General features: G+C 49.5%; 1 protein-coding gene and 1 long non-coding RNA gene across 4 annotated transcripts in view; both read left to right on the top strand.

Annotated features, from left to right (window-relative positions):
- Positions 1 to 24,220, top strand: part of LOC115127348 (FSD1-like protein) — a 94,115-nt gene that overhangs the window by 57,804 nt on the left and 12,091 nt on the right. For all 3 annotated transcript variants that reach the window (XM_065017169.1, XM_065017170.1, XM_065017168.1), the window contains exons 7-9: positions 9,381 to 9,590; positions 10,073 to 10,171; positions 10,467 to 10,596. In XM_065017169.1, the coding sequence (XP_064873241.1) occupies positions 9,381 to 9,590; positions 10,073 to 10,171; positions 10,467 to 10,596 (439 nt within the window). The remainder of the gene's footprint in view (positions 1 to 9,380; positions 9,591 to 10,072; positions 10,172 to 10,466; positions 10,597 to 24,220) is intronic.
- Positions 20,304 to 23,022, top strand: LOC115124736 (uncharacterized). Its single transcript, XR_010463729.1, has 2 exons — positions 20,304 to 21,666; positions 21,778 to 23,022. It is a non-coding gene; the product is annotated as an uncharacterized LOC115124736 (long non-coding RNA).

The raw sequence follows: 24,220 nt of genomic DNA, 5'->3' as shown, positions 1-24,220 counted from the left end.
AGGGTCCCTCCCCCTCTTCCCGCTGTGCCATACAGGGTCCCTCCCCCTCTTCCTCTGTGCCATACAGGGTCCCTCCCCCTCTTCCCGCTGTGCCATACAGGGTCCCTCCCCCTCTTCCCTCTGTGCCATACAGGGTCCTCTCCCCCTCTTCCCGCTGTGCCATACAGGGTCCCTCCCCCTCTTCCCTCTGTGCCATACAGGGTCCCCCCTCTTCCCTCTGTGCCATACAGGGTCCCCCTCCTCTTCCCTCTGTGCCTTACAGGGTCCCCCTCCTCTTCCCGCTGTGCCATACAGGGTCCCCCCCCTCTTCCCGCTGTGCCATACAGGGTCCCTCCCCCTCTTCCCTCTGTGCCATACAGGGTCCCCTCCTCTTCCCTCTGTGCCATACATGGTCTCTCCCCTCTTCCCTCTGTGCCATACAGGGTCCCCCCCCTCTTCCCTCTGTGCCATACAGGGTCCCTAAAGGCTCTGTACCAGCGCTCGACCCCAGATGATGCACTGAGCGCTGCACTAAATATGAGTCTGACTGAACTAGCACTGAATGAATATGCCCCCCAAGCTCAGAGCTAGCCACTCAACAAAGACTAAAAATAACCCAGAAAAATAACCATTTCCTCAGGGTACTAACCTGGGCAGTAGTCCTTTCTCATACTAGTCAATCCCTCCATAAACGACTGTTGTAATGTGCTGTATGGCTGTATAGTGACGGGGTTACTGGTAGCTTGAGAAGTGAGAACTGCTTGTGTAGTAGCTTCTACAGCTTGAGGACAAATTTCTTCTCAAGCTTCCCGTTGTCTGTGTGTGTGTTTGCATTGATGCATCAGCTAGCCTGTACACATTGTTGTGGACCTGGAGCAGCTTTGAGGGCAATCAGTCAGAGGAGTGGCTAGTGAACTGCTTGGATCGGTCAGAGGAGTGGCTAGGCTAGGGAACTGCTTGGATCGGTCAGAGGAGTGGCTAGTGAACTGCTTGGATCGGTCAGAGGAGTGGCTAGTGAACTGCTTGGATCGGTCAGAGGAGTGGCTAGGCTAGGGAACTTCTTGGATCGGTCAGAGGAGTGGCTAGTGAACTGCTTGGATCGGTCAGAGTGGCGGCTAGGCTAGGGAACTGCTTGGATTGGTCAGAGGAGTGGCTAGGCTAGGGAACTGCTTGGATCGGTCAGAGGAGTGGCTAGGCTAGGGAACTGCTTGGATCGGTCAGAGGAGTGGCTAGGCTAGGGAACTGCTTGGATCGGTCAGAGGAGTGGCTAGTGAACTGCTTGGATCGGTCAGAGGAGTGGCTAGGCTAGGGAACTGCTTGGATCGGTCAGAGGAGTGGCTAGGCTAGGGAACTGCTTGGATCGGTCAGAGGGGTGGCTAGTGAACTGCTTGGATCAGTCAGAGGAGTGGCTAGGGAACTGCTTGGATCAGTCACAGGAGTGGCTAGTGAACTGCTTGGATTGGTCAGAGGAGTGGCTAGGCTAGTGAACTGCTTGGATCGGTCAGAGGAGTGGCTAGGCTAGGGAACTGCTTGGATTGGTCAGAGGAGAGGCTAGGGACCTGCTTGGATCGGTCAGAGGAGTGGCTAGGCTATGGAACTGCTTGGATTGGTCAGAGGAGAGACTAGGGAACTGCTTGGATCGGTCAGAGGAGCGGCTAGGCTAAGGAACTGCTTGGATCGGTCAGAGGAGTGGCTAGGCTAGGGAACTGCTTGGATCGGTCAGAGGAGTGGCTAGGCTAGGGAACTGCTTGGATCGGTCAGAGGAGTGTCTAGGCTAGGGAACTGCTTGGATCGGTCAGAGGAGTGGCTAGGCTAGGGAACTGCTTGGATCGGTCAGAGGAGTGGCTAGACTAGAGAACTGCTTGAATCGGTCAGAGGAGTGGCTAGGCTAGGGAACTGCTTGAATCGATCTGAGGAGTGGCTAGGCTAGGGAACTGCTTGAATCGATCAGAGGAGTGGCTAGGGAGCCAGCAGCCTCCAGGTAGCTTAGCGGCTAGAGAGGCGAGCCAGCAGCCTCCAGGTAGCTTAGCGGCTAGCGAGGCGAGCGAGCAGCCTCCAGGTAGCTTAGCGGTTAGAGAGGCGAGCCAGCAGCCTCCAGGTAGCTTAGCGGCTAGAGAGGCGAGCCAGCAGCCTCCAGGTAGCTTAGCGACTAGAGAGGCGAGCCAGCAGCGGTTAGAGAGGCGAGCCAGCAGCCTCCAGGTAGCTTAGCGGCTAGAGAGGCGAGCCAGCAGCCTCCAGGTAGCTTAGCGGCTAGAGAGGCGAGACAGCAGCCTCCAGGTAGCTTAGCGGCTAGAGAGGCGAGCCAGCAGCCTCCAGGTAGCTTAGCGGCGAGCTTAGAGAGGCGAGCCAGCAGCCTCCAGGTAGCTTAGCGGCTAGAGAGGCGAGCCAGCAGCCTCCAGGTAGCTTAGCGGCTAGAGAGGCGAGCCAGCAGCCTCCAGGTAGCTTAGCGGCTAGAGAGGCGAGACAGCAGCCTCCAGGTAGCTTAGCGGCTAGAGAGGCGAGCCAGCAGCCTCCAGGTAGCTTAGCGGCTAGAGAGGCGAGCCAGCAGCCTGAGGGTTGTCAGTTTGAATCCCAGGTCTGTCGGGAAATGCCATTGCCTCTTATTATGCACTTGAACCCCACAACAACAGTTCAGCCCAGTGTTTGGTTAAAAGCAGAAGTCACATTTCGTTTGGATCTTGTGTGTAACTGACCAATAAAGTGATCTTTATGTTATTTTAATCCTGTGTGGTTGCGTAATCCGTACGAGATGGCCGTATAACTAGGCAGTCTTGTGGCTGCTCTGCTCTCGTTGTTCCTCAGAGCTAGTAGACATGCTCACTGGACCGTGTGAGCAGAAAGAGACAGAAATAATCATCACAGCTCAGACTAGCCTCTACCTCTGTCACATGATTGGAGAGCAGTCTGTTTAACATGGTTTATTATGCCTCTTGGGGGATGGAGGGGTACAGTGCATTTGGAAAGTATTCAGACCCCTTGACTTTTTCCACATTTTGTAACGTTACAGCCTTATTCTAAAATGGATTAAGGAGCCCCCCCTCATCAATCTACACACAATACCCCATAATGACAAAGCAAAAACAGGTTTTTAGGCATTTTGAAAAAACTGAAATCACATTTACATTAGTATTCAGACCCTTTACTCAGTACTTTGTTGAAGCACCTTTGACAGCGATTACAGCCTCAAGTCTTCTTGGGTATGACGCTACAAGCTTGGCACACCTATATTTGGGGAGTTTCTCCCATTCTTCTCTGCAGATCCTCTCAAGCTCTGTCAGGTCAGATGGGCAGCGTCGCTGCGCAGTTATTTTCAGGTCTCTCCGGAGATGTTAGATCAGGTTCAAGTCTGGGATCTGGCTGGGGTCCTCAAGGACATTCAGAGACTTGTCCCAAGGCCACTCCTGCATTGTCTTGGCTGTGTGCTTAGGGTCGTTGTCCTGTTGGAAGGTGAACCTTCGCCTCAGTCTGAGGTCCTAAGCGCTCTGGAGCAGGTTTTCATCAAGGATCTCTCTGTACTTTGCTCCGATCATCTTTCCCTGGATCCTAACTAGTTATAGTTGATTTTGATTGTAGCCATCTCCTTCACATCCCGTTGATCAGGATGTTGATTGTAGCCATTTCCTTCACATCGTGTTGATCAGGATGTTGATTGTGGCCTGTGGAAAGTTGTCCCACTCCTCTTCAATGGCTGTGCAAAGTTGCTGGTTATTGGCGTGAACTGGAACACGCTGTCGTACACTTCGATTCAGAGCATCCCAAACATGCTCAATGGGTGGCATGTGCTCAAGGGCACAACGGCAGGTAATGGCATCTAGGATTTGATACCAATAACCCTCCAATTGCCAGTTTACATCCCGCCAGATTGTCCCCCGGGATTCAAACTGGCAACCCTCCGATTTGGTGGCTCGCCTCTCTAACCGCTAGTATACCTGGCAACCCTCCAGTTGGTGGCTCACCTCTCTAACCACTAGGATACCTGGCAAACCTCCGGTTGGTGGCTCACCTCTCTAACCACTAGGATACCTGGCAAACCTCCGGTTGGTGGCTCACCTCTCTAACCGCTAGGATACCTGGCAACCCTCCGGTTGGTGGCTCACCTCTCTACCCGCTAGGATACCTGGCAACCCTCCAGTTGGTGGCTCGCCTCTCTAACCGGAATAACTAGGATAGGATACCTGGCAACCCCCAGTTGGTGGCTCACCTGTCATAACCGCTAGGATACCTGGCAAATGTAAATGTAAATGAACCTCCGGTTGGTGGCTCACATCTCTAACCGCTAGTATACCTGGCAACCCTCCGATTGGTGGCTCGCCTCTCTAAACGCTAGTATACCTGGCAACCCTCCAGTTGGTGGCTCACCTCTCTAACCGCTAGTATACCTGGCAACCCTCCGGTTGGTGGCTCACCTCTCTAACCGCTAGGATACCTGCCAACCCTCCGGTTGGTGGCTCACCTCTCTAACCGCTAGGATACCTGCCAACCCTCCGGTTGGTGGCTCACCTCTCTAACTGCTAGGATACCTGGCAACCCTCCAGTTGGTGGCTCACCTCTCTAACCGCTAGGATACCTGGCAACCCCACCTCTTTAAGGAATAACTAGGATAGGATAAAGTAATCCTTCTCACCCCCTCCCCCTTAAAAGAGTTAGATGCCCTATTGTAAAGTGGCTGTTCCACTGCATGTCATAAGGTGAATGCACCAATTTGTAAGTCGCTCTGGATAAGAGCCCTCCTAAATGACTTAAATGTAAATGAACCCTCCGGTTGGTGGCTCACCTCTCTAACCGCTAGGATACCTGCCAACCCTCCGGTTGGTGGCTCACCTCTCTAACCGTTAGGATACCTGGCAACCCTCCGGTTGGTGGCTCACCTCTCTAACCGCTAGGATACCTGGCAACCCTCCGGTTGGTGGCTCACCTCTCTAACCGCTAGGATACCTGGCAACCCTCCGGTTGGTGGCTCACCTCTCTAACCGCTAGGATACCTGGCAACCCTCCGGTTGGTGGCTCACCTCTCTAACTGCTAGGATACCTGGCAAACCTCCGGTTGGTGGCTCACCTCTCTAACCACTAGGATACCTGGCAAACCTCCGGTTGGTGGCTCACCTCTCTAACCGCTAGGATACCTGGCAACCCTCCGGTTGGTGGCTCACCTCTCTACCCGCTAGGATACCTGGCAACCCTCCAGTTGGTGGCTCGCCTCTCTAACCGCTAGTATACCTGGCAACCCTCCAGTTGGTGGCTCACCTCTCTAACCGCTAGGATACCTGGCAACCCTCCGGTTGGTGGCTCACATCTCTAACCGCTAGTATACCTGGCAACCCTCCGATTGGTGGCTCGCCTCTCTAAACGCTAGTATACCTGGCAACCCTCCAGTTGGTGGCTCACCTCTCTAACCGCTAGTATACCTGGCAACCCTCCGGTTGGTGGCTCACCTCTCTAACCGCTAGGATACCTGCCAACCCTCCGGTTGGTGGCTCACCTCTCTAACCGCTAGGATACCTGCCAACCCTCCGGTTGGTGGCTCACCTCTCTAACTGCTAGGATACCTGGCAACCCTCCAGTTGGTGGCTCACCTCTAACCTGTCCTAGGATACCTGGCAACCCCACCTCTTTAAGGAATAACTAGGATAGGATAAAGTAATCCTTCTCACCCCCCCCCCCTTAAAAGAGTTAGATGCCCTATTGTAAAGTGGCTGTTCCACTGCATGTCATAAGGTGAATGCACCAATTTGTAAGTCGCTCTGGATAAGAGCGTCTGCTAAATGACTTAAATGTAAATGAACCCTCCGGTTGGTGGCTCACCTCTCTAACCGCTAGGATACCTGCCAACCCTCCGGTTGGTGGCTCACCTCTCTAACCGTTAGGATACCTGGCAACCCTCCGGTTGGTGGCTCACCTCTCTAACCGCTAGGATACCTGGCAACCCTCCGGTTGGTGGCTCACCTCTCTAACCGCTAGGATACCTGGCAACCCTCCGGTTGGTGGCTCACCTCTCTAACCGCTAGGATACCTGGCAACCCTCCGGTTGGTGGCTCACCTCTCTAACTGCTAGGATACCTGGCAACCCTCCGGTTGGTGGCTCACCTCTCTAACCGCTAGGATACCTGGCAACCCTCCGGTTGGTGGCTCACCTCTCTACCCGCTAGGATACCTGGCAACCCTCCAGTTGGTGGCTCGCCTCTCTAACCGCTAGTATACCTGGCAACCCTCCAGTTGGTGGCTCACCTCTCTAACCGCTAGGATACCTGGCAACCCTCCGGTTGGTGGCTCACATCTCTAACCGCTAGTATACCTGGCAACCCTCCGATTGGTGGCTCGCCTCTCTAACCGCTAGGATACCTGGCAACCCTCCGGTTGGTGGCTCACCTCTCTAACCGTTAGGATACCTGGCAACCCTCCGGTTGGTGGCTCACCTCTCTAACTGCTAGGATACCTGGCAACCCTCCGGTTGGTGGCTCACCTCTCTAACTGCTAGGATACCTGGCAACCCTCCGTTTGGTGGCTCACCTCTCTAACCGCTAGGATACCTGGCAACCCTCAGTTACGGTTGGTGGCTCACCTCAGTTACTGGTGTTAACCGCTAGGATACCTGGCAACCCCGTTTGGTGGCTCACCTCTCTAACCGCTAGGATACCTGGCAACCCTCCGGTTGGTGGCTCACCTCTCTAACCGCTAGGATACCTGCCAACCCTCCGTTTGGTGGCTCACCTCTCTAACCGCTAGGATACCTGGCAACCCTCCGGTTGGTGGCTCACCTCTCTAACCGCTAGGATACCTGCCAACCCTCCGGTTGGTGGCTCACCTCTCACCTCTCTCACCTCTCTCACCTCTCTAATATTTCCAAGATGGCTAGCTAAGTAATAAAATATGATCTTATAGTGTTAATCTTTCACAAGGCACAAACTGATGGTCATTTTGGAGTACATAAAATGGAATCATGAGTTCATTCAAGTGTTCTGCATCAAAAAAATGTTTCACAAAACAATTGTCTCATTCTGTTTAGGACAACCCAGGGTATAACGCATGTTTGTCGTTGTTGTTGACATTTCACTTTGATTTTTATTTCACCTTTATTTAACCAGGTAGGCTAGTGGAGAACAAGTTCTCATTTGCAACTGCGACCTGGCCAAGGTAAAGCATAGCAGTGTGAACAGACCACACAGAGTTACACATGGAGTTAAACAATTAACAAGTCAATAACACAATAGGAAGAAAAAAAAGAGAGGCGAATAATTACAATTTTGCAGATTAACACTGGAGTGATAAATGATCAGATGGTCATGTACAGGTAGAGATATTGGTGTGCAAAAGAGTAGAAAAGTAAATAAATATAAACAGTATGGGGATGAGGTAGGTGAAAATGGGTGGGCTATTTACCGATAGACTATGTACAGCTGCAGCGATCGGTTAGCTGGGCAAGTTAGTTAAGAACAAATTCTTATTTAGAATGACAGCCAAACCCGGGCGACGCTGTGCCAATTGGGCGCCGCCCTATGGGACTCCCGATCACGGTCAGATGTGATGCGTCCTGGATGTAAATCCTTGTAACTATGGATACAATATGTGAAGTCACATTTGTCCTCACGGTGTTTGGTTTGTATGACATCAAAGCGGTTATTTATTATAATCCTCAACGTCTCATCGTTCAGAACACATCGACTCCTCTCCATTTACCCAATTCCTCTCTCAAGACAACAAATGAGGAAAAGTTGTCCAATTAAGGGGAGAGGGATGGGGGAGCGTCTTGTCGCGCACGGTGCTCACTCTCAGAGCGTCTTGTCAGTCTAAACCCATGCTGCGCTGCAAAGCCAAGAGCCTGAGTTCAACCCACATACGGGATGACAGAGACTGTGAGTGGAAAGGGCCTCTAGACCTCTAGAACCTGAAAGCTGGTGTTAACACCAGGGGTGTGACCTTGACCTCTAGAACCTGAAGTTGGTACCAGGGGGTGTTGGTACCAGGGGGTGTTGGTACCAGGGGGTGTTGGTACCAGGGGTGTTAGTACCAGTGGTGTGACCCTGACCTCTAGAACCTGAAGGCTGCTGTTAGTACCAGGGGTGTGACCTTGACCTCTAGAACCTGAAGGCTGCTGTTAACACCAGTGGTGTGACCTTGACCTCTAGAACCTGAAGGCTGCTGTTAACACCAGGGGTGTTAGTACCAGGGGTGTTAGTACCAGGGGTGTTAGTACCAGGGGTGTTAGTACCAGTGGTGTGACCCTGACCTCTAGGGTAACTTAGTCAATGGAAGCTCTCTAACTATTATAATAAGTAAACCATCTGATCCACAGTGGTGTTAGTACCAGGGGGTGTTAGTACCAGGGGGTGTTAGTACCAGGGGGTGTTAGTACCAGGGGGTGTTAGTACCAGGGGGTGTTAGTACCAGGGGGTGTTAGTACCAGGGGGTGTTAGTACCAGGGGTGTTAGTACCAGGGGGTGTTAGTACCAGGGGGTGTTAGTACCAGGGGGTGTTAGTACCAGGGGGTGTTAGTACCAGGGGTGTTAGTACCAGGGGTGTTGGTACCAGGGGGTGTTGGTACCAGGGGGTGTTGGTACCAGGGGTGTTAGTACCAGGGGTGTTGGTACCAGGGGGTGTTAGTACCGGGGTGTTAGTACCAGGGGGTGTTAGTACCAGGGGTGTTAGTACCAGGGGGTGTTAGTACCAGGGGTGTTAGTACCCGGGGTGTTAGTACCAGGGGTGTTGGTACCAGGGGGTGTCGGTACCGGGGTGTCGGTAGCGGGGGTGTCGGTAGCGGGGGTGTCGGTGCCGGGGGTGTCGGTGCCGGGGGTGTCGGTGCCGGGGGTGTCGGTACCGGGGGTGTCGGTACCGGGGGTGTTGGTACCAGGGGTGTTGGTACCAGGGGGTGTTGGTACCGGGGGTGTTAGTACCAGGGGGTGTTAGTACCCGGGGTGTTAGTACCAGGGGGTGTTAGTTCCCGGGGGTGTTAGTACCAGGGGTGTTGGTACCAGGGGGTGTTAGTACCCGGGGTGTTGGTACCAGGGGGTGTTAGTACCCGGGGGTGTTAGTACCAGGGGGTGTTAGTACCAGGGGGTGTTGGTACCAGGGGGTGTTGGTACCAGGGGGGTGTTAGTACCAGGGGGTGTTGGTACCAGGGGGTGTTAGTACCCGGGGGTGTTAGTACCAGGGGGTGTTGGTACCAGGGGGTGTTGGTACCAGGTGTCTACTGTCATATTAATAAGACATCTGTCACACTCCTCTTTTTTAAAATGTTATTATTATAACAAATTTGAATTAAAAACAGCATGAATTATTTATTGTCATATGTACAAATTGATGAAGTTAGAACATTGTCCAAAAAAAGACTCATTTATAGACTCAATATCTTCCTATGCAAAGATCTTGTCCAGCTTTTAAAGATGCCTTCCTCTCTGTCATTCCAGTCCCCTGGGCACCAGAGATGGAGGTAGGGGACTGTCTGGTGTTAGACAACACTGTGTCCGTAGCCTGGAAGATGCCAGTGGAGGACAGCAAGATAGACCACTACATACTGGAGTACAGAAAGACCGACCACGAAGGGCTGCCACGTATCAAAGACCAGCGGTGCTGGGAGGTGGTGGACGACATCAAGACCACAGAATACTCACTGTCAGGTACAAAACTGACAGTTGAGGCCTACTGTAGCCTGGGCCCAGATCTGTTTGTGCCAACTCCAATGGCCATTTTCATGACACTTTTTTTTTTATTTTTTTACCTTTATTTAACTAGGCAAGTCAGTTAAGAACAAATTCTTATTTACAGTGACGACCTAGGAACAGTGGGTTAACTACCTTGTTCAGGGGCAGAACGACAGATTTCTACCTTGTCAGCTCGGGGATTCAATCCATCAACCTTTCGGTTACTGGCCCAACGCTCTAACGAGGGGCTACCTACCGCCACTTGGCAAAACAGCACAAACAGATCTGGGACCAGGCTATAAGACTGTACTGTCTTCATGTATCTTCCTGTGTTTTAACACGTGAACAGTCCAGTCTTGCTTTACCATAAAACTTTGTAACTTTTATCAAAGTGTAAAAGCTTGTTTACCTATAGAACATTATGAACCAATGCAGATCATATGCTACTCGTCCCCCAGGGTTAAAGTTTGACTCCAAGTTCATGAACTTCCGGGTACGAGCATGCAACAAGGCGGCAGCTGGAGAATACTCGGATCCAGTTACCCTGGAAACCAGAGGTAAGACGGTTAGTTACCCTGGAAACCTGAGGTAAGACGGTTAGTTACCCTGGAAACCAGAGGTAAGACGGTTAGTTACCCTGGAAACCAGAGGTAAGAGGGTTAGTTACCCTGGAAACCAGAGGTAAGACGGTTAGTTACCCTGGAAACCAGAGGTAAGACGGTTGCACGATGTTGTCTTTAATTACATAGTCATTCCAATATTGATATAAAGTTATTTGACTAAAATGTTTTTCCCGACAACAGAAATGTAAGAAAATGCCTGCTATGTCTTGTGTTTGATTCCCTTCCCCAGCATTTAACTTCGGCTTTGACTCATCGTCGTCCCATCTGAACCTGAAGGTAGAGGACAGGACTGTGGAGTGGGATCCCCAGGGAGGCAAGGGGCTGGAGAGCAAGGTCAAGGGCAAGGAGAACAAGGGCAGGTGAGAACTGAACTGGAACTAGGATGTGTCTCAAATGGATCCCTAGGCCCTTGTGGAGATCTGAGAGGATTTGATTGGTATAAAGCAATATGTAGACACTTCGATAAGCCAATCAGAGGGAAAGAGGGATCTATTACCATATTGACTGCACCTGTCAAATCCTCTTAGCTATCAAAATAGGATTTAGGGTCTAGGGATTCATTTGGGATTAGGCCTAATCCTGATTTTACCTGGAACTCCCTTTGAAATAGCCTGGACCTAGATCTGTGTGATATCTTTCCAACTTCTATGGTCATTGTCACATTTGGTGTGACAGGACACACACAGGTCTGGGACCAGGCTACCATTCAACTGCTTTTTCTCCCACATTCTTCTTTCATTAGTTCTCATGGGCTGTGTTTCCACAGGACACCCTTTATCTGATTGGTCAAAAGGCCAATCCACTTGCAGCGTTGTTACTACAGACACTGTCTGCCAAGTTGAGATCTCATTTCCTCAAGTGATAGAAGTTTTACAAGCTGCAGTGTTGATACTCTTAGAAGAGGAGGCTCCGTCGTAAAGGGCTACATCCAGCTGGCTACATCTAGCTGGCTCTAGCTGGCTATCTAGCTGGCGACATCTAGCTGGCGACATCTAGCTGGCTACATCCAGCTGGCGACATCTAGCTGGCTCCGTCTTAAAGGGCGACATCTAGCTGGCTACATCCAGCTGGCCACATCTAGCTGGCCACATCTAGCTGGCCACATCTAGCTGGCTACATCCAGCTGGCTACATCTAGCTGGCTACGTAATTTCTTTTTTACTAATAAGCCTAGCTCATCCCCAAGAGAATCCAAAATATAAGCTTGTTTTACTCCAATGCTTGTAAACAAAAACTATATCGTCTCATAATATGGTTAAAAGTATAAGTTTGATATCATGGATGGTCAGTCCTTGTGTCCATAGCTCTGTCTATACATTTGAGTGGTTACATACAGCTTTTTACCCGAAACAGGCGCGGGGAGGATGCTTTGTTATTGTTTCAACTGCGGATGGCCCCGTTTTAAATAGAGAATTCATAGTTCCCGTAGTAGTCTCTGGATGTAGCATTTGGGCCACCTGGATATAGCCCAACGCTACATCCAGGTGGCCCAACGCTACATCCAGGTAGCACAACGCTACATCCAGGTGGCCCAACGCTACATCCAGGTGGCCCAACGCTACATCCAGGTGGCCCAACGCTACATCCAGGTGGCCCAACGCTATATCCAGGTGGCCCAACGCTATATCCAGGTGGCCCAACGCTATATCCAGGTGGCCCAACGCTATATCCAGGTGGCCCAACGCTACATCCAGGTGGCCCAATGCTACATCCAGGTGGGACACCTGTAACCTGTGGCATTGGGCCACCTGAATGTAGCATTGGGCCACCTGGATGTAGCATTGGGCCACCTGTAACCTGTGGCATTGCATTAGGTAGAGACCGCTTATGGTCGTGTTCGTACGCTCCAAACATTAAATATGTTTTATTCATCAAGTCCCTTCCAGGTTTTTGTGTGAACAGTTCACAGATTTCTTTCAGCAAATTGTATTTTTTGCTCGTTGAGGTCTGTGAGAATCAACGTCCTGAAGTTGTCTTGATATTGAGAATCCGTGTGGTTTCTGTGTGACTAACTTCACTAGGCCCCTACAGATGGAGAGGGTAGCTGTTTACCAACTCTTGACTTGGTCCAAATAATGGCACATTTGATTTGCTTAAACGGGACATGGTTGCCGCCCACAAACAAAGAAAATGATTACATCTTATTCTGTCCTGAGAGAAGATCCATCTGTAAATGACATCCTAACTCTGTTTCTCTTTCTAAAAACCTTTCTTTATTTTCTCCCTCTCCTTCTAAAATAAATGTTGGCAAAATCAAATCAAATGAACCTCTACCTTCAGCCAACCAATCTCTGTGACAATGTATAGTTAGTAGCACGTCATTGATTTGGTTTTTACCCATTTTTTCCCTGCTTGCAACGAATGGTTTTGGTGAGTAACATTTCTAGTGTTCTGGCTGTAATATCCATTGTTTTCATTCATTCCATATCATGTCCACAAAAACAAAACGAGCATAACCACAATAACAACAACGATCACAGCCACGATTACAACAACGATCACAGCCACGATTACAACAACGATCACAGCCACGATTACAACAACGATCACAGCCACGATTACAACAACGATCACAGCCACGATTACAACAACGATCACAGCCACGATTACAACAACGATCACAGCCACGATTACAACAACGATCACAGCCACGATTACAACAACGATCACAGCCACGATTACAACAACGATTACAACAACGATCACAGCCACGATTACAACAACGATTACAACAACGATCACAGCCACGATTACAACAACGATCACAGCCACGATTACAACAACGATCACAGCCACGATTACAACAACGATTACAACAACGATCACAGCCACGATTACAACAACGATCACAACAACGATCACAGCCACGATTACAACAACGATTACAACAACGATTACAACAACGATCACAGCCACGATCACAACAACGATCACAGCCACGATCACAACAACGATTACAACAACGATTACAACAACGATCACAGCCACGATTACAACAACGATCACAGCCACGATTACAACAACGATCACAACAACGATCACAACAACGATTACAACAACGATTACAACAACGATCACAACAACGATCACAACAACGATCACAACAACGATTACAACAACGATTACAACAACGATCACAGCCACGATTACAACAACGATCACAGCCACGATCACAACAACGATCACAGCCACGATTACAACAACGATCACAACAACGATCACAGCCACGATTACAACAACGATCACAGCCACGATTACAACAACGATCACAACAACGATCACAGCCACGATTACAATGCTCTCTCAGAAAAAAAAGCTTTAAATTAGGTTCTGCTTATAAAGACTTCATAGTGCCTTCATAAGCTCTACATAAAAGTGTTACTAAGCATCTATAACCATATTCCGTGCTTTATAAAGGGTTCATAAATATTATTATTTAATATTATTATTTAACCTTTACTTAACTAGGCAAGTCAGTTAAGAACAAATTCATGTTTACAATGACAGCCTACCCAAAAGCCTCCTGCTGGGACGGGGGGCCTGCCACGGCCAAACCCAGATGACGCTGGGACGATTGTGCGCCGCCCTATGGGACTCCCAATCCTGGCCGGATGTGATGCAGTGCCTTAGACTGCTGTGCCACTTGGGAGCAACCTACAGAAACACTGAAACCCCCAACCGATAGAAACACTAACCTTAATGAAGCCCCCAACCTATAGAAACACTAACCTTGATGAAGCCCCCAACCTATAGAAACACTAACCTTGATGAAGCCCCCAACCTATAGAAACACTAACCTTGATGAAGCCCCCAACCTATAGAAACACTAACCTTGATGAAACCCCCAACCTATAGAAACACTAACCTTGATTAAGCCCCCAACCTATAGAAACACTAACCTTGATGAAGCCCCCAACCTATAGAAACACTAACCTTGATGAAGCCCCCAACCTATAGAAACACTAACCTTGATGAAACCCCCAACCGATAGAAACACTAACCTTGATGAAGCCCCAACCTATAGAAACACTAACCTTGATGAAACCCCCAACCTATAGAAACACTAACCTTGATGAAACCCCCAACCTATAGAAACACTAACCTTGATGAAACCCCAACCTATAGAAACACTAACCCCCCAACCTATAGAAACACTAACCTTGATGAAGCCCCCAACCTATAGAAACACTAACCTTGATGAAGCCCCCAACCTATAGAAACACTAACCTTGATGAAACCCCCAACCTATAGAAACACTAACCTTGATGAAGGCCCCCAACCTATAGAAACACTAACCTTGATGAAGCCCCAACCTATAGAAACACTAACCTTGATGAAACCCCAACCTATAGAAACACTAACCTTGATGAAACCCCCAACCTGTAGAAACACTAACCTTGATGAAACCCCCAACCTATAGAAACACTAACCTTGATGAAGCCCCCAACCTATAGAAACACTAACCTTAATGGCCCCCAACCTATAGAAACACTCCTTGATGAAGCCCCCAACTTATAGAAACACTAACCTTGATGAAGCACCCAACCTATAGAAACACTGATGAAGCCCCAACCTGGAAACACTAACCTGATGAAACCCCAACCTATAGAAACACTAACCTTTGATGAAACCCCAACCTATAGAAACACTAACCTTAATGAAGCCCCCAACCTACAGAAACACTAACCTTGATGAAGTCCCCAACCTATAGAAACACTAACCTTGATGAAGCCCCCAACCTATAGAAACACTGTGTTTCCTTAATGAAACCCCTTCCTGAAACACTAACCTTAATGAAGCCCCCAACCTCAGAAACACTAACCTTAATGAAGCCCCCCAACCTACAGAAACACTAACCTAAATGAAGTCCCCAACCTATAGAAACACTAACCTAAATGAAGCCCCCAACCTACAGAAACACTAACCTAAATGAAGCCCCCAACCTATAGAAACACTAACCTTGATGAAGCCCCCCAACCTATAGAAACACTAACCTTAATGAAGTCCCCAACCTATAGAAACACTAACCTTGATGAAGCCCCCAACCTATAGAAACACTAACCTTGATGAAGCCCCCCCTATAGAAACACTAACCTGATGAAGCCCCCAACCTATAGAAACACTAACCTTGATGAAGCCCCCAACCTATAGAAACACTAACCTTGATGAAGCCCCCAACCTACAGAAACACTGCCGCTGTTCTTACTATAAAGTCAGACACCTTTGATCATTCATAACACAAACATAAAGACTTAATGATGTAAACACCAATATGTTAATAACACTTAATCACTAACAGCTAAAACAAATAAACATTAAAGATGTGTTTAAACCATATATTTCCTTTTTTTTATTTCTACGTAAAAATAAAAAAATCTATACATGAAGTTTCATAAAGTCCAAGGATGTAAATACATGGAACACGACTGGGCTGTGAATAGTGGAGCTGGTCCCTGAGATCCTTCCCTCTCGACTGGGCTGTGAATAGTGGAGCTGGTCCCTGAGATCCTTCCCTCTCGACTGGGCTGTGAATAGTGGAGCTGGTCCCTGAGCTCCTTCCCTCTCGACTGGGCTGTGAATAGTGGAGCTGGTCCCTGAGCTCCTTCCCTCTCGACTGGGCTGTGAATAGTGGAGCTGGTCCCTGAGCTCCTTCCCTCTCGACTGGGCTGTGAATAGTGTAGCTGGTCCCTGAGCTCCTTCCCTCTCGACTGAGCTGTGAATAGTGTAGCTGGTCCCTGAGCTCCTTCCCTCTCGACTGGGCTGTGAATAGTGTAGCTGGTCCCTGAGCTCCTTCCCTCTCGACTGGGCTGTGAATAGTGGAGCTGGTCCCTGAGCTCCTTCCTCTCGACTGGGCTGTGAATAGTGGAGCTGGTCCCTGAGCTCCTTCCTCTCGACTGGGCTGTGAATAGTGGAGCTGGTCCCTGAGCTCCTTCCCCTCTCGACTGGGCTGTGAATAGTGGAGCTGGTCCCTGAGCTCCTTCCTCTCGACTGGGCTGTGAATAGTGGAGCTGGTCCCTGAGCTCCTTCCTCTCGACTGGGCTGTGAATAGTGGAGCTGGTCCCTGAACTCCTTCCCTCTCGACTGGGCTGTGAATAGTGTAGCTGGTCCCTGAGCTCCTTCCCTCTCGACTGAATAGTGGAGCTGGTCCCTGAGCTCCTTCCCTCTCGACTGGGCTGTGAATAGTGGAGCTGGTCCCTGAGCTCCTTCCTTCCTGGGCTGTGAATAGTGGGCTCCCTGGCTGACTGGGCTGTGAATAGTGGAGCTGGTCCCTGAGCTCCTTCCCTCTCGACTGGGCTGTGAATAGTGGAGCTGGTCCCTGAGCTCCTTCCCTCTCGACTGGGCTGTGAATAGTGGAGCTGGTCCCTGAGCTCCTTCCCTCTCGACTGGGCTGTGAATAGTGGAGCTGGTCCCTGAGCTCCTTCCCTCTCGACTGGGCTGTGAATAGTGGAGCTGGTCCCTGAGCTCCTTCCCCTCTCGACTGGGCTGTGAATAGTGGAGCTGGTCCCTGAGCTCCTTCCCTCTCGACTGGGCTGTGAATAGTGGAGCTGGTCCCTGAGCTCCTTCCTCTCGACTGGGCTGTGAATAGTGGAGCTGGTCCCTGAGCTCCTTCCCTCTCGACTGGGCTGTGAATAGTGGAGCTGGTCCCTGAGCTCCTTCCTCTCGACTGGGCTGTGAATAGTGGAGCTGGTCCCTGAGCTCCTTCCCTCTCGACTGGGCTGTGAATAGTGGAGCTGGTCCCTGAGCTCCTTCCCTCTCGACTGGGCTGTGAATAGTGGAGCTGGTCCCTGAGCTCCTTCCCTCTCGACTGGGCTGTGAATAGTGGAGCTGGTCCCTGAGCTCCTTCCTCTCGACTGGGCTGTGAATAGTGTAGCTGGTCCCTGAGCTCCTTCCCTCTCGACTGGGCTGTGAATAGTGTAGCTGGTCCCTGAGCTCCTTCCCTCTCGACTGGGCTGTGAATAGTGTAGCTGGTCCCTGAGCTCCTTCCCTCTCGACTGGGCTGTGAATAGTGTAGCTGGTCCCTGAGCTCCTTCCCTCTCGACTGGGCTGTGAATAGTGGAGCTGGTCCCTGAGCTCCTTCCAACAACGTGGAGCTGGTCTGTCCTTCCCTCTCGACTGGGCTGAATAGTGTAGCTGGTCCCTGAGCTCCTTCCCTCTCGACTGGGCTGTGAATAGTGTAGCTGGTCCCTGAGCTCCTTCCCTCTCGACTGGGCTGTGAATAGTGGAGCTGGTCCCTGAGCTCCTTCCCTCTCGACTGGGCTGTGAATAGTGTAGCTGGTCCCTGAGCTCCTTCCCTCTCGACTGGGCTGTGAATAGTGTAGCTGGTCCCTGAGCTCCTTCCCTCTCGACTGGGCTGTGAATAGTGTAGCTGGTCCCTGAAAAGTGTGAATAGTGCTGGTCCCTGAGCTCCTTCCCAGCTCCTTCCCTCTCGACTGGGCTGTGAATAGCTGTCCCTGAGAATGGTCCCTGAGCTCCTTCCCTCTCGACTGGGCTGTGAATAGTGGAGCTGGTCCCTGAGCTCCTTCCCTCTCGACTGGGCTGTGAATAGTGTAGCTGGTCCCTGAGCTCCTTCCCTCTCGACTGGGCTGTGAATAGTGGAGCTGGTCCCTGAGCTCCTTCCCTCTCGACTGGGCTGTGAATAGTGGAGCTGGTCCCTGAACTCCTTCCTCTCGACTGGGCTGTGAAGCTCCTTCCCTCTCGACTGGGCTAGTGGAGCTGGTCCCTTGAGCTCCTTCCCTCTCGACTGGGCTGTGAATAGTGTGCTGGTCCCTGAGCTCCTTCCCTCTCGGGGCTGTGAATAGTGCTGGTCCCCTTCCTTCACTGGGCTGGAATAGTGTGGCTGGTCCCTGAGCTCCTTCCCTCTCGACTGGGCTGTGAATAGTGGAGCTGGTCCCTGAGCTCCTTCCCTCTCGACTGGGCTGTGAATAGTGGAGCTGGTCCCTGAAACTCCTTCCCTCGACTGGGCTGTGAAACAGTGTAGCTGGTCCTGAGCTCCTTCCAACCTCGACTGGGCTGTGAATAGTGGAGCTGGTCCCTGAGCCCTTCCCTCTCGACACTGGGCTGTGAATAGTGGAGCTGGTCCCTGAGCTCCTTCCCTCTCGACTGGGCTGTGAATAGTGGAGCTGGTCCCTGAGCTCCTTCCCTCTCGACTGGGCTGTGAATAGCTGTGAACTGGGCCTAGTGATGGTCCCTGAGCTCCTTCCTCTCGACTGGGCTGTGAATAGTTAAGTCCCTGAGCTCCTTCCCTCTCGACTGGGCTGTGAATAGTGTAGCTGGTCCCCAGCTCCTTCCCCTCTCGACTGGGCTAGTGGAAACTGGTCCCTGAGCTCCTTCCCTCTCGACTGGGCTGTGAATAGTGGAGCTGGTCCCTGAAACTTCCCTCTCGACTGGGCTGAATTGGCTGGTGAATAGTGGAGTGTCTGGTCCCTGAGCTCCTTCCCTCTCGACTGGGCTGTGAATAGTGGAGCTGGTCCCTGATAGAAACTGGTCCCTAGCTCCTTCCCTCTCGACTGGGCTGTGAATAGTGGAGCTGGTCCCTGAGCTCCTTCCCTCTCGACTGGGCTGTGAATAGTGGAGCTGGTCCCTGAGCTCCTTCCCTCTCGACTGGGCTGTGAATAGTGGAGCTGGTCCTTCCCTGTGAATAGTGAGCTCCTTCCTCTCGACTGGGCTGTGAATAGTGGAGCTGGTCCCTGAGCTCCTTCCCTCTCGACTGGGCTGTGAATAGTGTCCCTGAGCTGGTCCCTGAGATCCTTCCTCTCGACTGGGCTGTGAATAGTGGAGCTGGTCCCTGAGCTCCTTCCTCTCGACTGGGCTGTGAATAGTGTAGCTGGTCCCTGAGCTCCTTCCCTCTCGACTGGGCTGTGAATAGTGGAGCTGGTCCCTGAGCTCCTTCCCTCTCGACTGGGCTGTGAATAGTGGCTGGTCCCTGAGCTCCTTCCCTCTCGACTGGGCTGTGAATAGTGGAGCTGGTCCCTGAGCTCCTTCCCTCTCGACTGGGCTGTGAATAGTGTAGCTGGTCCCTGAGCTCCTTCCCTCTCGACTGGGCTGTGAATAGTGGAGCTGGTCCCTGAGCTCCTTCCCTCTCGACTGGTCCCTGCTGTGAATAGTGTAGCTGGTCCCTGAGCTCCTTCCCTCTCGACTGGGCTGTGAATAGTGTAGAGCTGGCTCCCTCCCTTCCTCTCGACTGGGCTGTGAATAGTGCTCCTGAGCTCCTCTCGACTGGGCTGTGAATAGTGGAGCTGGTCCCTGAGCTCCTTCCCTCTCGACTGGGCTGTGAATAGTGTAGCTGGTCCCTGAGCTCCTTCCCTCTCGACTGGGCTGTGAATAGTGGAGCTGGTCCCTGAGCTCCTTCCCTCTCGACTGGGCTGTGAATAGTGTAGCTGGTCCCTGAGCTCCTTCCCTCTCGACTGGGCTGTGAATAGTGGAGCTGGTCCCTCAGATCCTTCCCTCTCGACTGGGCTGTGAATAGTGTAGCTGGTCCCTGAGCTCCTTCCCTCTCGACTGGGCTGTGAATAGTGGAGCTGGTCCCTGAGCTCCTTCCCTCTCGACTGGGCTGTGAATAGTGTAGCTGGTCCCTGAGCTCCTTCCCTCTCGACTGGGCTGTGAATAGTGTAGCTGGTCCCTGAGCTCCTTCCCTCTCGACTGGGCTGTGAATAGTGTAGCTGGTCCCTGAGCTCCTTCCCTCTCGACTGGGCTGTGAATAGTGTAGCTGGTCCCTGAGCTCCTTCCCTCTCGACTGGGCTGTGAATAGTGGAGCTGGTCCCTGAGCTCCTTCCCTCTCGAATAGTGTAGCTGGGCTGACTGAATAGTGTAGCTGGTCCCTGAGCTCCTTCCCTCTCGACTGGGCTGTGAATAGTGGAGCTGGTCCCTGAGCTCCTTCCCTCTCGACTGGGCTGTGAATAGTGTAGCTGGTCCCTGAGCTCCTTCCCTCTCGACTGGGCTGTGAATAGTGGAGCTGGTCCCTGAGCTCCTTCCCTCTCGACTGGGCTGTGAATAGTGTAGCTGGTCCCTGAGCTCCTTCCCTCTCGACTGGGCTGTGAATAGTGGAGCTGGTCCCTGAGCTCCTTCCCTCTCTTCCTGCATGTTGGTTCCGAACCTTAAAAGTAACAACAAAGAAAGTTAGCAGGTCTGTTAGATAATGCCTATTTCACACCAACTGGATAAGGACATTTCTGGGCTGCACCAGAACTTTTAAACGGGAACTCCATTCTATTCATGTTACTATATTCCCCTTTCGTTTACAAATCTCATGACATTGACTACGGACGCGGATGTATCTAGGGAGATTTGTATTTAGCTGAGCCTAATTTTCGGCTAGCTAGCAATTGCTGTGAAGCAGGGGCGGAGCCAAAGGGGTGTCCGGGTGGAACTGGAAACCCCTGACATCTGATTGGCAACCCAGGGTGCCACCCCAACATTTCATTCGCTACTGGTAGTTTGATTGCTGATTGACATCTCATTTCACCTCTTGTTGAAAGAATCATTTATTTTGACGTTCGGCGGCGCAGTTTTCAAACCGAAGGTGAGGAAGAGAGAATATTAACGTTGGTTGTGAGATACAGAAGAATAAGAAGAACATACAGAAGAAGAAGAGAGAATATTTCCACAGCTCCACGAGCTCTTTTCGCGATTGGCGAAAGCATCATATTTGAGGTAAGTTTTAAGGTTTAGCATCGGGTTCAGGTTTCCTGAACAACTTTTATGAAAGTTAAGTCACTGTGTAAGTTAAAGTTAGACCTCTGGCTCCATTAACAGACAGTTAATCAGATAAGAGAGAATGGTTCCCAATTTAGCCTAACATTATGTTTACATCTGTGCTAGTAATACAAACATATACCATGCAGTGTCGTAAATTACAGTATACGAATGTTTAGCTAATGTGGCGTAACTAGTAGGCTACACCTGTCAGTGTTCAGCAAGTTAACATTCAGCAAATTGAAATCCATTAACTCAGTTAGATTTTCGTACTTGAACTCAAAACAAACAATTGTTACTATCAATCTGTTAATGTTACCCAAAATATGACCACAATTTGCAGTTAGCCTGTTTGCTACCGTAAAGGTGTTAGAAATTATAGCTAGCTCAGTTACTTACTGCAGAGTAGAGCTAGCCATGATCTAACTTAGGCTGGTAGTTGATTTTAAGGTACACTTATGAAAATGGGGATTAGTAATTAAGGTTGAGATTGGACTAAAATGTGGGTAATTGGATGCTTAGATGTAACCATAGACTGTCTTATTTTCGCACAGGGTCAATTAAACCGGAAAAAGAAAGTGGAGGGAGCCTGATGACTCTCACAACAAGGGTCATTTTTTTGACAACCTTAGAGGAAATAGCAAAGAATGACCCTCTCATAGAGAAAGAATGACCCTCTCATAGAGAAAAGAAACACAAGCCACCAAATCCAGGACGAACTTCTTGAGGGCTGAGATGGTACAAAGTGAAATAAAGTTTTTAGTGTAATTTCAGATGAAACCAAACAAACGTCTTTAGTTGTGAGGTACTGTTACAACTATCCATGAAAACTTTTTTTTACACTTTCAGTCATCTGAAAGCTTAGATGCAGCCGGTCTCACGTTGATTGCCTTGGAAAAACACGGTCTGGACTACAGAAATAATCTGGTGGGGCGAGGCTGTGGCGGTGCATCCGTCATGAGCGGAAAGCATTCTGGTGTGTCTGTACGGATTTAAAAAACAGTGCAAGATTAGCATTTTTATGTGCATTGTAATGCACATTGTTTTGAATTTGGTTCTTGTCAATATCAGTGCCAGAGGCTGTTAACTTTTTTGTTCTCTCCTGCAGAAGCTTTATAAAACTTTATCTGGCTCGTACGTTCATCTCAAGTGGCTCGCCGTTCAGAAAGACCTGAAACCGCAGCAGCAGCCCAGGGAACCACGGAGACTTACGGATGTAAGGTTGGCATGCGGATACATGGCATGCCGTAAATCTGAGGGACAGGCTTCAAGCAGTTCTGACAGAGCTACAGGACATTGAAGAGATTGCAGAGCACTGCAAAATAAGTGTACAAACAGTGTGTAAAGATGTTAGAGGATGGGCGGATTGGCTTCGAACTGTGAACAGATGCCACTGTCATAAATCATTGTTATTTTGGCTAAACGTACAGGTCCTGGCCTAAGAGAAGCTTAAGATTTCAAAACTCATTGTTGATGTAGGACAGAAAAATAGTGACCAAAGTGATGGTGAAGAGCTTCCATAGAGCTGTCTTTTATCAGGTGCTTGACAGTCTCACCGCTGAGCTGCAGAGGCGTTTTTCAAAGAAGAATTGTGAGATAATGCAAAGGTGTCCAGCCTCTCAACCCAAACAGTACAACTTTCTTGAATGAGGAGCTTCTGTTTGCCTTTGCTCAGACATACGTGTCAGATTTAGAGGACCTCCCTCAACATGGACGAGTTTGTGGAACATTTTGCCAGTTCTCACCAGAACCGGAGAATTATGCTGTTTTTAAATCTACCAGGGATAAATTGGCCCTTAGGTGGTCCCTCTGGTCGTGATTAACACCTGCACTGTGTACTAGCTAGCTGACATTCTGAAAGCATCCATCCAAAGGGTTTCATGACACACAGATTTAATTTGGTGTCAGTTGGGCCAATTCCAAAACTTTTCTTTGTTATTAGTTAACATAATATATATGAGCATAAATACGATACTGTAAATTTGTAAAGACTTTTCAAGTCCATTTCTGCTTGATACCTGGTATGTCAAATCGCAGTGTGTTTTTCTGTTGTTGTAAATAAACTTACATGTAATTTATGTAACACACAAATGCTATTATCTCCATGGTGCTTGAGCTTCATTTCCTGACAATATTTTGAATTTTCAACACTTATAGGCCCAGATTATATATTCATGAAAACAGTGACCCAAGTCTCTCCGGTGTGTGAGTACAATCGTGTGTGTGTGTGTGTGAGTGTGTGAGAGCGAGATAGAATGAAAGAAATGGAGCTGCAGTTCCGAGGTAGAGACACTGACTATTCATAGTATGTTAAATCATTCTGGTGTAGTAACCCTTATGGACCTCACATTGAATTCTAGTGTAGTAACCCTTATGGACCTCACATTGAATTCTAGTGTAGTAACCCTTATGGACCTCACATTGAATTCTAGTGTAGGAACCCTTATGGATCTCACTATCTGGCACATTGAATTCTAGTGTAGTAACCCTTATGGACCTCACATTGAATTCTAGTGTAGTAACCCTTATGGACCTCACATTGAATTCTAGTGTAGTTACCCTTATGGATCTCACTATCTGGCACATTGAATTCTAGTGTAGTAACCCTTATGGACCTCACATTGAATTCTAGTGTAGTAACCCTTATGAACCTCACATTGAATTCTAGTGTAGTAACCCTTATGGACCTCACATTGAATTCTAGTGTAGTAACCCTTATGGAAATAGTAGAAAAGTATCAATTACCATTCATGATATATGAAAAGTGTCTGTTTGTGTCTATCACCACTGCATTCGACCGTCTTTATCCGTTTGTTTCATACTGCACGCAAGGGTTGTTGTTTATCTTCATACCAGTCACATCTGTGGGAAAACTCCATCTTCTTGGTCCTTGGGGCTGGATATCTAGCTGAAAGGAAGTGGGCTTCTCCACAGCATCCTTGTTCACTTGACTGTCTTGTCTGTTGTACTGTATTACTCATCGTTAGGGTAACGTCAGTGTGTTGTAACGTCTGTGTGTTTTGTGTTGTAACGTCTGTGTGTTGTAATGTCTGTGTGTTGTAATGTCTGTGTGTTGTAACGTCTGTGTGTTGTAACGTCTGTGTGTTTTGTGTTGTAACGTCTGTGTGTTGTAACGTCTGTGTGTTGTAACGTCAGTGTGTTGTAACATCAGTGTGTTGTAACATCAGTGTGTTGTAACATCAGTGTGTTGTAACGTCTGTGTGTTGTAACATCAGTGTGTTGTAACGTCTGTGTGTTGTAACGTCTGTGTGTTGTAACATCAGTGTGTTGT

Source organism: Oncorhynchus nerka, linkage group LG4, assembly GCF_034236695.1.
Source record: "Oncorhynchus nerka isolate Pitt River linkage group LG4, Oner_Uvic_2.0, whole genome shotgun sequence".
Lineage (NCBI taxonomy): Eukaryota > Metazoa > Chordata > Actinopteri > Salmoniformes > Salmonidae > Oncorhynchus > Oncorhynchus nerka.
The sequence above is the reverse complement of the archived record's forward strand: the minus strand, read 5'-3'. Positions and strand labels throughout refer to the sequence as shown.